General features: G+C 36.1%; 1 protein-coding gene across 3 annotated transcripts in view; it reads right to left on the minus strand.

Moving 5' to 3' along the window:
- Window positions 1-14142, minus strand: part of Gabra6 (gamma-aminobutyric acid type A receptor alpha6 subunit) — a 15971-nt gene extending 1829 nt beyond the window's left edge. The window contains exons 1-8 of one of the 3 annotated variants that reach the window (XM_031351435.1): window positions 13799-14142; window positions 13455-13573; window positions 12693-12760; window positions 9681-9871; window positions 9525-9607; window positions 9087-9230; window positions 8549-8701; window positions 7185-7444 (exon numbers count right to left, since the gene is read on the minus strand). In XM_031351435.1, the coding sequence (XP_031207295.1) occupies window positions 7185-7444; window positions 8549-8701; window positions 9087-9230; window positions 9525-9607; window positions 9681-9871; window positions 12693-12760; window positions 13455-13573; window positions 13799-13836 (1056 nt within the window). In that variant the 5' untranslated portion in view covers window positions 13837-14142. Of the gene's footprint in view, window positions 1-7184; window positions 7445-8548; window positions 8702-9086; window positions 9231-9524; window positions 9608-9680; window positions 9902-12692; window positions 12761-13454; window positions 13574-13798 lie in introns of all 3 variants that reach the window. The other 2 variants (XM_031351432.1, XM_031351433.1) reach the window with 2 other exon arrangements.
- Between the last annotated feature and the right edge of the window lie 213 nt (window positions 14143-14355).

Genomic DNA, 14355 nt, shown 5'->3' on the forward strand with positions numbered 1-14355 from the left:
TGCATTTGGTTTTTAAAATACTCATATTTTAAAACTTACTAATGACACTTACGAATGACAAAGAAATCCTAGTTCTGGTCAGTGATAGTATAGCCTTCTAGAAAAAGTTCTACCCTAAATCTTCATATTCTCACACTTAGGAGTTTGAACCAGAAGACATTTAAGAGAAGCCGATGTTCATCAGACCAATGTATATCAAAGGCCAGGAACCAATGCTGTATTTAAATCAAGTGTGAGAATGTTTGTGCTTTGAAATACATCTGCCTTTAAACCTAGTACTTGGATGCAGAGAGCCTTTATCTTCCCAAGGAACACACCTCCACTGGCTTCTCTCTGAAATCATCCCAAACAGTCTATTGTTCACATACAAACTCGAAAGCTGTTCTATGTTCCTTTTTTTAATCACTGAGTTTAATTTCTACTGAAATGATAGGGCATATCACTTTTGAAAGAGATACTAAGTTCATTAATTAACATTTGCGAAAGTAGAGGGTCAAAGGCATGGGAACATGTTTTTTATAGTCACACTTCTAGCAAAGCCTATGGCTCCACTCAATGTCTGTCCAATTCCAACCTATTTTTATCGCTGCTCTAAAGTACTGAGCCTAGTTCAGAGACTTTAATTTCATCTGATCTAGAATCCTTCCAGGCTGTTGGAATCTAGGCACCTTTCCATTGTTTCCTGTTGGTTTTTTTTTTTTTTTTTTTTTTTTTTTTTTGTCTACATATTATAACAATCAGGTTCCTTGGGCAACCTTGTTTTACTGGCTCCTTACCTTCAAACATTTGCTGCATGTTGCCCTTTGATTTTGGAAAATGGCCTTGTTTCTTCTCTGGCAACAAAATCACTACTTTGCAGCATGGCATGCCATATTCCTCATGTGAGCAAACTCTATAGCTAAAGCCAGCCACCCTGCAGCACAGGATGAAAAACAGCCACCTCTCCTGTGCTGGCTGAGCCACAGGATCACAGTGGCCTGCTAGTGTGGTGACATTTGGGCTGTAGGAACTCAACAACCTTTTCATTCATTTTGTTTTGATTTTTTTCTCTTTATCCTGGACTTCCTTGTTTGATTCACCATGGAAATTTCTGGCTATCTAAGTAACAGTTGTCATCTTAAAACATTCCAGCCCACTGTGTTTTTAAAAGTCATGGCCAATGTCTGCTTCTTCCTACAGGTGACAAGTGAGACGGATATTACATAATCATGGTAAATTTCCTACGAAGTTATCCTTATCTGTTGACTTGGCACTATGGTTGGCAATTTTACAGGATTAAATAACTCATGGTTCTTGAAGGAGAAGCGAGTCTAACATAGGTGAAGAACTACTTGTCTAATTCTGGCCATGAAAAGAGTGGCATTACTTATTAAAACTAAGTGATAGCTAAGGATTAAGTCCTGTAGTCACTAGGCTATGGTTTATTTGCTCCAGAGTGACAATATTTTGGTCTTAACTTACCATACCCTCAAAAGATGAAATTGGCACTATTTCCTGATTTTTTTTCAATTGTATTTCTCAGACTCTAATGCCATTAATTAATTTTATTTTACCCATTAAAAAGTTAAATTATTATCTACCTGAAATCACAAACTGTCACTGTTCCAGTCTAAAATTAAGAGCCATCCTTCTTCTATATATGTGGAGCACTACAGTCCTTTTCTCTAGTAACATGTCTAGAACCACGATAGAGTAAAAAAGGACAAACCCTCAGAGGTTTTCATTTTGGACTCATCACTGTGAACCTCATATACGACCTGAATGAAACCTGTCTCTCTTCCTATTTCAGGCAGAAAGAGGTAAGATCTAGTTCATTCATTGAGATTGAGAAAATGACTATAAATATAATACATAATAAGATTATAAGATTTTGGCATTTTCTTGTTTAGTGCTTTGGAGTAAAAAAGCGATTTTTTTTATTATTATTACTTTGGCATTCCCATATTATCAGAAAAATCAACAAAGATTACCAAGTGACCCTAGTCCAGAGTTGAGAGCTATGAATCAGAAGTAGTAAAATAACTAAGCATCTCTTTCATTCCTTCTGCTTCAAACAATCTTTGAGGAGCATTTCCTAGAATAATATTAGAGTCTACAAATTCCAGGCCACAACTTCACATCTATGCGTTAGATTGGCCAACAACATCAGGGGCTCTGACTATGCCCTAGCCTTAGGTCTAATCTTTAATGTTGGGCACAGTTATGCCTGTAATCATGCATATTTTCCTATTTTTATAAGAATCTGAGCAAAATGTATGCTGTTTATGTTTACAAATATTTGCCTAGCAAGTCTTAGTTGTAAGCATCTTTTCGATTATGTGCAACATGTACGTGCTTTCCGTTCCTGTTTCTTAACTTCTTCTTTTCTAAAAATTTATGTTCCCCTGCTATCCCATCTTTAAATATGATGATAGAAAGCTCATGCATCACCCACTGTCACCAATGATGTCACCTTCATATACTGTCCTGACTCTCTAGAACTCCTGTAGCTTGGATCATATTATCTCTTCTTGTTCTAACTTCTTCTATTTAGTCTTATCTTCTTTCACACCAGAATGATACAGGCTGATTCTGTTTAAGCAAGACTGCCTAGCCAGTGCACAGAAGAGAGTATATTTTCAAAACCTTATGTTTAATCAACAGATGAATGAAAATGTAAATATTTTTCCAGGAGTTGACAAGTACTATGAGGAAATTTACATGAATAATTTTACTTACTTGTTGAAAACATCTTTGATGTCATATCATGCTCATTTTAGATATAAAAAACTGGAAGGGGAGTAAGGAACCTCATTTAGGCCTATATGTGTAGAGGATTGGATTCAAATCAGGTGCTGGAGACCCTGCCCTTAGCAATTATTATCCTGTGCATCCCACCAGCATTACCCAGGCTTTAAGTATTAATATTTTAGATTGGATGATTTTTTTTCTGGATGAAGACTGCCCTCTATAATCTTGGTCAATGTTGAAGACCTTGCTTTACAAGGTACCAATAGCACCCTCCCTCATTCCAATTTATGACAACATGAAGACATTGTTCAATGCCTACTGGGAGAATAGCTGTGTTTAAAATCCAGTTGGTTTCCCTGCCCAGCAGCAACTAGACAAGAGGTAAGGGATAACCATTTGGTTAGGGGTTGCAGCAGAAGCAAATGTAAGAATATAAAGGAAATTCAGGAGTTCTGCATTTAACGCTGTACATTGGATAAACAGCTACTGGATAGTTAAGAATTGGCAGTCAGAGGATACTAGGTGCCAATTTAGAAGAAAAACATTACATTTCTGCAATGAAAAGAAAGCCAATTTTGCAAACCCTTTAAGCTACTGGTTTGTATCAGACTCCACCTGCTCTATTGTAAGCCCAGCAGCTTAGGTTGATGGTAAAATAGGCTTTTGTCAAAAGTCCAGATGAGGGCTCAGCTTGGGGCTGTCAGCATTTTGAGTGGAACACCTGTGGTTTTGAAATTTTCCTGAGCTCCCCTGCTGCTGAGTGCCATCCTGCTCTGAGTATTTTTAGAGCACCTCTTTGTTTTAAGTAACATTATATTGCAAAGGTACTTTGAGTTGAAGTAGACAACATGATAATCAATTACTTGATGTAGGGATAAGGCATTAAAGAAATACTTGATATTTGCCTAGTATTTTAAATAAAGTGCTCAAAATATATCACCTCTATGAAAGATTTTCAGTTATTTATTGTTACTTTATTTATATAAGTGTTCTGCCTCCATGCATGTATTTGTACCATGTGCATGCTGTGCATTGTGACTGAGGAAGCCAAAGAGAACATTAAATACCCTGGACCTGGAATTGCAGATGGAAATAAACCATGACGTTAGAGCATGGAACTGAACCGGGACCCTCAGGAAGAGCAACTAGTACTCTTATCCAGTGAGCCATCTCTCAAGGGCCTAAATCTATAATCTCTTAACACAGCTATTCTAATCAAGTCTCATGACTCAACACACAAAACAATTATTTATAGAACCACTCATTGTATGCACCAAAGTAAGACAAAATTAAAAGCAAACAAAGCAAACCAAAAAACAAAACAGTATTTGCAAATAATGTTCTAAAACACCCTGTTAATATTATGGCCAAATTAGAAGTGTGCTATTTTTATAAACAGCTTCTGTTGGAACAAGTATTATTGAGACCATAGTGGATTACAAAATGTCCTCCGAAAAATGGCTTATTGATATCTGTCTGGTACATCAGTGCTGCTAATGGATCCAGACTGATTTGTAAGGGAACCAATGGGAGAACTGGGTGAGGATTTGATAGATTATATGGAGCAAACATCTCTCTAACAAACACACATCACTTAATCAACTCCTGTATCTCTAGAATATATAGGATGGAAAAATCATGGAGAAGGGGTACCTAGAGCTTTGTGCTTCTTAGAGTCTTTCACTGTCTTATTTTTAGGGAGTCCTAATGGGGCTGGAAGAAATCCTAGCCAGATTTGGAAAAGGAGAGGTAACTTTTAGCATCCTATCCTTCACATCTCTGTGCATAGTTGACTATAGCATGTTCAGGATATGGCATACACCTTGAAGAGGAACAGGCAATAAGAACAGTTTCATTTCCATCTCTATGCTCAAGTTCCTACCAATTAGCTTTGGGCTTTCTATACAAGCCACGCTCACCCTTCTCTTTTCAGCTCTGAAATCATTCTTCTAGAAATGCACACTGCTTCAAAATGAGTTAGACACTCTCATGTGGATATTTTCACACTACTCCTTGTCTTTAGCCAAAGCCTTTATATCTCTCATTGGCATTTCTCCTGCTGCACAAGAAGCTCCATGAGGGGTAAGATCATATGGTGATACTCCATATTCTATGTAAGAAACTATATATATACATAAGGTCTGAATAATTTACCATAGCCTCTCTGCAAATGGATGTCAGTTATAAAAAGAAGCAAACAGTGAAAAAGGAGACAATTAGGAAATAGTCACTGTCACTTCTGGTTAAGTTTTGGTCAATTTTATAGACAGATTTTATGTACAGCTTCACAATGCTTTCGCACATCTTGTACAGAACACATACCATATTAGGAAAAGTACTAGTGAAGGAAGCCCAGCGGTGGGTGTAGAGAGCATTCGCACCAGGGAACGTGGCAAAGAGGGCTTAGACCTTTAAAGTAACTGGAAACTAGCAAATTAATGTACTTCACCTTCACCACAGTAATCTGTGGTTTCAATGGCGAACTTTTCAAAATAATGTTTTGATTACAACTGAATAGGCATTTTTAAATGTCATGGTATTTGGGAAAAAAAAAAAATGACCTTGCAATCAAAATATAGCATTGTATAATGTAAATAGCCAATGTGCAATTTGTTTATTCTTCTCCATTCTATAAAGCAACTTACAAGGTTTTGCCATGAACAAAAGAAATATAAATGCCCTACATAATCACATGTATTTATTTTGATACCTTTAAGGTTTGTATTTTGGGGTTTGGTTAGTTTGGGTTTTAGTTTTTACACTTTAGTCTTTCAGGAACAAATAAAAATAACCTGCTCATTATTCTCAAATATTTTAAGCAGAGAAGTTCAGGAAAATAGAATTTTTCATAAAGACTAATGGAATTTGCAACAGAAAGTGCTCTGACAATATTTAAATGTATTTCTTAATGCAACTTTCTCCTGAACTTACTCATCATGTCGCTGTTGTAGCAACATAGGAGACAGTTTATATATGAATACTTGACATCTTACTTCCTATCTTTTAATAAAATATACCTTTAATAATCATAATTATTGATAACTCTAGGTCTTCTCCAATATTCCTGCCACTATATATATTGTAATAAAATAAAATAAAAATAAAAATAAAGAAAATAATTTTTATTATATTGTAACATTATATTTGTAAGTTTATTCAAAATCATTTTAGGTGTTTTTAATTTATCTTATTTCTGCTGAATTTTTCTTTCTGTTCTGCTCTAATTCTTGAACTTAGACTTAATCATCTCCTCTGGAAAACAAAACAAAACAAAACAAAAACTTAGTGAGGCAGGGATAAATCAGAAAAATGCCCAACTTCTGTTTCACTTTATCTGAGAATAGATTTACACTCCACAGTGTGTACTAATTATGCCAGTACTTTCTTTTCAGTAATCCTTCACACAGCACTTTGAATCCTGGCAAATAATTCTTTAAAGATGTATGCCAAGTTCAACTATAAATTTTGCATAATGTAGATTATATGTGTATGCATACAGATAGTTTACAATACAATTCACATTTTCCACAAGTATTAAAGATTTTTTTAAATATTTGAAATTTACCTAGCCTGAAAACAAATAATTTTCAAGCATGTTAAACTAAACCTAGAGCATATTTTTGTTATACTTTATATATATATATATATATATATGTATATATATATATATACACATATATTCTTTCTGCATATACTTATAAACAGCAAATATCAGTAGGTCAAAAGACTTTGGGGAATGAGATCATCTACATTCTAAGATGTGTTTTATCCTGCAGTACAAGCTCAGGTACATTTGTCTCCTTTAGACTTTTGATGAGGAGAGAATAGTACTAGCCTGTAATGTAGACAACAGAAATTCTAGAATCAATTCCTGATTTTTCCACCAGGTCATATTTCTGGCCACTATGACATTTAAGAATGCCTACTCAGCTCTGACCTCTGAAATTGGATATTCCTGTTTGTTTAGAATGGATCAATAAATGGCTTCCCCCCCTGCCCCATTTTACTCCCTTCCTACATTCTTTTCTTTCCTTCATTTAGAGAACCTTTATGCTCTATTCACTCCTTCCCCTGATGAAATAAAGAAGCCACCCATGCAACAGGAGTCATTTCTTTTTCTTCAGACCCTGAAGCTTCATTAGGACTTTAAAAAAACAAACAAACAAACGAACAAAAAAAACCCTTTATTCTCCCTAGCTGCTATAAGGGAACCTGTTCAAAGGAAACTTCCAACGGCAGCCTAGAGTCTGCCAGGACAAGAAAAGCTGATGAAAGAATAGCAAAACTTTGGAGCAGCTTCACCCTGTGAAGTGAGAAGCAAAATTTGCCTAAAAACTCTAGTTATATAATTTAGGTTCACCAAATACCATTTGGGAGTACTTAATGCGTGTGTTGCCACTGACTGAGCTTGCTTTCCCTATCCGCTGGCTAACAGTAGAAGACAAAACAATTACCACAACAATCTCATCTTCCGGCGATTCAGTTGCTTTTGACTTTGCCACAGGGGGCGTGGCTGCAGTTTGCGCCCGCCTTTCAGCCTTCTGTGACTGGAGATTGGTGAAGTAGTTGACAGCTGCAAATTCAATGAGAGCAGAAAAGACAAAAGCAAAGCATACAGCTATGAACCAGTCCATGGCGGTTGCATAGGACACTTTGGGTAGAGAGTGCCGAGCACTGATGCTTAAGGTGGTCATGGTTAAAACAGTGGTGATTCCTGAAACGAAAAAGATGGTGAAACACAGCATTTAGCATCAGGAATTCTACAAAGAGATATAAGAACAGGTTAGTAAGGGACCACTTGGCCTCCCCATGGTGATTTTAGTTGTTTCCTGTTTGAGAAAATATAACGAGTTTACTGTGATTTGAACTTTCAAAAGTTTCAAAACTTCCCAACTTTATTTTCAGAAGCCAAGATTATCTTTCATTACAAACCAGGAATAGAAAGCCAAAATAAATTTCATCACTCAATTAAAGTAAATAATTTTTTTAAAGATAAAGTGTTTACCCATGAAGAAAAGAATTCTGTCACCTTAATTCTAGGAGATTTTCTGATTGAATTGTGACAGGGAATTTATGTAATTTATAGATGTGCAATGTTGATGATACTCACTTGAAGATTTTTATTTCTGGTAATTTGACAAGTAGATCCAGTAATATCATAATAAATAATAATCATAAATAAGAAATTATAATAAATCATGAAGAATTAATCATAATAAACATATATAACAGATATTTCATATAGACTATTAGATTTATAACTGAAAAACGCTGGAAAAAGTGAATTTGCGTCTCATAATATTTAGTTAGCACTCTTGTTCTTATTATTTAAGTTTTCTTCACTAAGTACTGATTTTATTCTTCACAAATGGAAGTAAACATTTGCTGAATTATAGGAAATTTTTCAACATTTATCTACTTTGGGATCTTCATAATGCCAACTTTATTTTATTCAATGAAAGTAAGATATAATTAAATGAGTGGATTCACTATATTAAACATTCATTTTCCTGGATGGATATGTCAGGTTTTTCCATTATGTTAGCACTGGTAACTGAGACACTTAAGTCATAAGAAAAAGCTGTAATTCTTGCAGGGATTTCTTTTTTTTTTTTTTTTTTTTTGTAGATTCACCACACAACTTGCAAAAAGATGAGAGTCATTTTATGTGACATAAAATCATTTTATGTGTTTGTGTGTGTGTGTGTGTGTGTGTGTGTGTGTGTGTGTGTTTGTATGTGTCAGTATTCACAGCAAAGTCATTAAGCATTAAGAAGAGACAATTGAATGGAAATAGGGCAGAAAGTGTGAAGCATACCAAAGACTGTTCTTGCTGGGACAGACTCCTTATTAATCCAAAAAGATACTTGAGAAAGAATGACTGTCATGATGCACGGAGTGTATATCTGGATCATGAAGTAGCCCATCTTCCTTTGCAAGTGGAAATAGACTGTCATTATTACATATTCACCTGTTGGAAGAGATGCTTATTAGGAGAGGTGCTACTGATAGTAAGAAAATGAATCCAGTGAATATAAAACTTGCAAAGTTTTAAATTAACCTAGCCTAGAAGAAGGCAAGCAAAGACGTGCTTTAAAAATAAATAAGAATATTACACGATTGGGTGCAAAGACACATACCAGTTTGTTGGTTTTGACTGCACCTTATATCATAATGTTATGGATTAATTCATTCCAAGATGGCACAAATGTTTTTATTTACCAAGGTTTTGAAGCTATGCCTTCAAAACAGTAAATTTAGCTTATGACATCTAATATTTATGAAATAAAGTACCTAGATATTTTGAAAATTGGGTATTAGAGTTATGTAAACATGATTTTTAAAAATATTCTTACCAGTGTTAGATTTAATAGTCTCACTAGAAACTGTTTGCCCAATCAAATCATACTGGAGGAGGCTAGAAGATTCTTCTGGAACTTCTACTGAGTAAAGTGGTCCTTTTTTCCATGTATATATGATTTCACTTTTAGGGTAAGCATCTGTAGTTTTGAAGCAAATGACACAAAGCAATAAACATAACTCATTAGCTTTCTTTCCTTCAAAACAAGTCTTACCTGACTTGTCTATTGAAAAAAAAAAAAAACATAAATTTTGTTGCTTTAGAAAAAAAATCTTGTCAATTGAAACTTCTAATAATTGGCAAAAAGCTATTTATGAGCTCACAATGAAAGTTTCCTTGTAATATTTTCTTTCATTTTCCAAGTCTCCAGCTGCAACCAAGTAAGTACATACATCTTATGTCTTATTTGACTTTCAGAAACTGTGTAACTTACAGCTCCCAAACTTGAGTGGACAAGCGTGCCCATCCATAGGGAAGTTAACCAGTCTCATGGGACAATCGGCGTTGATGGTAAGCCTGCAAACAGGAACGCTCAAGTTACGGTGGTGAACCCAGCCTCTGAATAACAAGGGTAGAAAGAGCAACTCACCTCATGGTGTACAGGATCGTTCCATTCTGCATTAATCGGAAGAGCTTGTTAGGGGTGGTCATGTTGTGAGCAATTGACTTTTTCCCATTCCGGAAAAAAGTGTCAGGGGTCCAGATCTTACTGACCATCAAGTTATTTAAGCTCAGAATCTCAGCAGGGCCTTTAAACTTCAGCCTCTCATCAGTCCAAGTCTGGCGGAAGAAAACATCCATTGTATACTCCTAAGAGAAAAAACAATTATTCACACAGTGGGGAATGTCTTGTGAAACAGTTTATTTATTAGTTATACCTAATTACAAATTTAATCAAGACAGCAAATAACACTCCTATAACTTCTTAATGAAGTTGACTAATTTGGCAATTAATAATGATCTTAAAAATCAATGCTATTTTATCACAATCAATAAATGATTTTTAATCATAAGTAGTGACTTGGATCACTCCTTGCTTTTCTCAAGCTCACAAGGTTTGTAATATTATAAAACATAGATATATTATTGGACCTAGCCTTCCTCCTGCCTGATGCTCGCTGCTCACCACCATTGCTCCTCCATGTCCCTCCCCACCCTTAACTTGAAAGAAAACTATGTGAGAATGTTTATACTTCATGTTTGACATCCAGCCTGCAGCTGAGTCTAGCCATTCTGTCTCACACCTCACTCACCTTCACAGTGGGATCAAAGGGCAACACTTCCACACAGTAAAATTCAAATCATACAAACCTTCACTGATTAGCAGGTTAATACTGCCTATTATGGATTTATGGTGTTGTTAGAGAACTTACAAGAAAACATTACCATAATTATTTTTAAAGGACAATTAAATATTTAATATAAATACCACAACTTTGATTTTTAAACCATGGCTTTACAGGACAATGTTTTTTGTTTGTTTTGTTTTGCTTTTTTGTTTTTTAAATTTTTATTTATTTATTTATTTATTTTTGAGGTTCACAAGTGTCTTTAATTCCAGTTCCATGGAATCTGACCACCTTGGGCATAAGGCACATATGTGCTACATGCAAAAAAAAAAATCACTCATGCACAGAAAATTAAATTAAGTTACAATTTAAAAACTAGGAATGGGTACAAGATAGCAGGTCATTTATAAATCTGCAGACACAGAATAGAACATGAGTTTAACTTTAAGGGTAGAGTTCTTTGTTTTACAGCCGAGACCCAGGTTGGAAAACAGAAGGCCAATTGCTGGAGTTCCCTTAGCTGGGGGAAGAGGCCCCCAGATTTATCTGTCCAGTCCTGTTTGCTCTCCCTTCCTGCTTCCCTGAAACAAACCAGTTTTTTTTATTAGATGTTTTCTTTATTTACAATATCTCCTTTCCCAGGTTCCCCTCCAAAAAATAAAAATAAAAATAAAATAAATAAAAAAAAAAAACCCTCCCCCTGCTCACCACCCCACCCTCTCCCGCTTCCTGGCCCTGGCATTCCCCTACACTGGGGCATATAACCTTCACAGGACCAAGGGCCTCTCCTCCTATTGATGACTGACTAGGCCATCCTCTGATATAGATATGCTTCTGGAGCCATTATTCCCACCATGTGTACTCTTTGGTTGGTGTTTTAGTCCCTGAGAGCTCTGAGGATACTAGGTAGTTCATATTGTTGTTCGTCCTAAGGGGCTACAAAGCCTTCAGCTCCTTCATTCCTTTCTCTAACTCCTTCATTGGGGATCCTGTACTCAATCCAATGGATGGCTGTGAGCCTCTACTTCTGTATTAGTCGGGTACTGTCAGAGCCTCTCAGGAGATAGCTATATCAGGACAATGTTAATTTTTAAAATATAATTACAAGGCCATCACAGAAGTCAATGACAAATACCTTGCTACTATGTTGAAGCATTGCATTAATTTTTGCCTACTTTATGATGCTTATTTCTATAAATAGTGATTAATTTTTAAAAGCACATTTCAACACAGAATATATCCACTACAATCATCAACCACCCACTGTAAGGATTATATTACACAAGATAATCTAAAAAGAGACACATAAAAAATAAAAATAATAAGTCCTGACTTGAGCACTGAAATATGAAGTGTCATACTTGTTTATTCTTGAAATAAAGAAAAATTTGAAGTAAAAAAAATGATATTAAAATAACAAGTATCCTGAGTGTAGTGACTCTACCTTTATGTCTTAAGATTTTTATTTCTCAATGGAGCCTCTTCCTCACTTTCTGCCTTTCTTCTGTATCTTCTTTCTCTCCTCCCTTCCTCTGTTAATCTCTCCATCCCTTCTTTTCTACATCCTTCCCTTTTCTTATCTTTTTAGCTCTAATTTACTTTACTTTTTAATCCATCTTTTCTTTTATTTTTTTTTCATTTTTTTTCATGTCAACTCTAAAGTAGGAAAATAAATCACCAGAAACTGTTTTGTTTATACAGAATTACAATTTTCCCAGAAAAGCTAATGGCATACTTTTAAAAAGACAGTTTCTGTCTTGGTGTTTGTATTTTAGTCTTGGGAGAAAAATACTACCTGGAAACTGAGAAAGGAATATCATGATACACTCTGTTCAGAAAGACGGCTTCAGGCTTTCATTGCCACTTTCCATAAATACCCTCTTACGATCCTACAGCCATCTGTACCTGGAACAGGGTCTCCAGAACACTCACTGATGCATCCGTAATGGACAAGGTGGAAAGCATGAACCTATCCAAGTGACTTCTTCACTGTTTGGATAAGATGCACTCATGATGATACATAACAAATGATGGGCATATCTCAGCATCACGCTCATTATTATACTCTTACATGGCAAGAACCTTTAAAAAGGATTTCTTACTAGCCATTGCATGATGTATGAATGGAAGAGAGCCTATAACATTAAAAACAAACTTACCCTCGAGTATTCAAGCAGCACCAGTATCTTTCTCTAATGCAAATGTCTTTCCAGTAGAAATAGACATGTTATGTAAGAGATGGATAGTAATGCCTACAATCATTAGTCCTACACCAGCTCTCTTTCCTAAATAAAAGTACCCAGTGTACTCACCATCTCCACATCTGACACAGGCCCAAAGCTGGTCACATAGATGTCTGTTTTGACTTCTGTTACAGCACCTGAAATAAACCGAGGTCAGGGCTGTTAACCTGTGTGCTGTTCAAAGTGATGGTAAGTCCACAAAACCTTTCACATACCTGAAAATCAAAGCTCTACCTGTTTCTGCCCCTTTCTAGTGGATGTTCTTTACTTTCCAAACTTTGAAAAGTTACTCCAATTACTCTTTTTTAAATTCATTCTATACATACTGAGAGACTCTCAAGGGGTGAAAAATGACAAGATTGGTGTGTCTTAATACTATTTCTTACTACCACGACTAATGATAACAGCTTATTGATATTGATAGCTTTCAAAAGACAAATAGTAAGGAAATTGTCACATATGGAAAAGCTCTTTCTGTGTTCACACAATCCTGAGAGTCAAGTGTGTCTATACACACACACACACACACACACACACACAGAGAGAGAGAGAGAGAGAGAGAGAGAGAGAGAGAGAGAGAGAGAGAGAGAGAGAGAGAGAGAGACTTTTTCACTTAGGACAGTAAGGCTTATAGAGTTCAGATAAATTACCTATGGTCAGAGAGTAAGGAAGGAGTGAGGAATAGATGGCAGTACACACATGGAATCTTAGTACCCCTCCCCTTTACCACCTGGTACTGAACCTTCTTTCTGACTCCTCAAGGTCTGAGAATGGTTATAAAAAAGGAAGGAAAGTTCAAGTATTTGGTCTAATAGAAATACAGTGTCTGACCTCCAAATCCCGGCCGTAGACGGTTGTCATAGCCTTCCAGCAAGTTGTCAAGAATCCGACTGACATTTTCAGAGTAGAAGTTGCCTTCATCTTCAAGTTGAGTTTGGGCATTTCCTAGCCTGAAAGTGGAGAATCAAAAATTCTCAACACCTGGCCTCAGAGAAAATACATTGTTTCATGGTTGCTAGTTTACCCCATCTTAGATACTAGCCACACTACTCCTGTTCTTTATTTGGTTTGGTTTGGTTTTTCACTACACAATATAAAATTCACTCGGTGGCTATATGCTCTCCCTTCCCTCTGAAATAAAAAGGAAAAAATTATTAAAAAAAAAATCTTCTTACCATAGACTAACGAAGAGGCAGGGGAAAAGCAACACCATCCTAGGGTTCACTGAGATGCAGGCTACCCTCGTGCTTTCTTCCTCCCCTCAGCCAGATCTCCTTTGACAATCAACTGGAGAAATCTTCCAAACCCTTCATATTCCTCATCACACTCTGGGACCGGTCAGCAATCCAAAGGATGAATGGTTTGCCAGGAAAACTTTAGGGGTTCCCCTTCTTCTTTTTTGTCTTCTCTCTCTCTTTTCTCATGGATTGGGGTCGTCTGTGGTCTTAGATTAAGTTCTGCAGATACCCAGCCTCCTCTGACGTGTTCAGTGGAAAGTGGAGAGTCAGAGCAATGACAATAATTGACTGAGGCATCAGGGGAGATTAAAAGGAAGAAATCCACAGCTAGTTTTGGCATGGAATTAGAAAGGCCTGTGAGGAAATCTGGAAAGCAGTGGTATCTTGCTGATTGAGATTATGTTCCAATGAGCTCAGCATTTATTATTTCTATGGTTCACAGAAGGATTCCTACATAACCCTGATGGAAAAGTCAAATACCGGGGCTTTTCCTT

Source organism: Mastomys coucha, unplaced genomic scaffold, assembly GCF_008632895.1.
Source record: "Mastomys coucha isolate ucsf_1 unplaced genomic scaffold, UCSF_Mcou_1 pScaffold5, whole genome shotgun sequence".
Classification (NCBI taxonomy): Eukaryota; Metazoa; Chordata; class Mammalia; order Rodentia; family Muridae; genus Mastomys; species Mastomys coucha.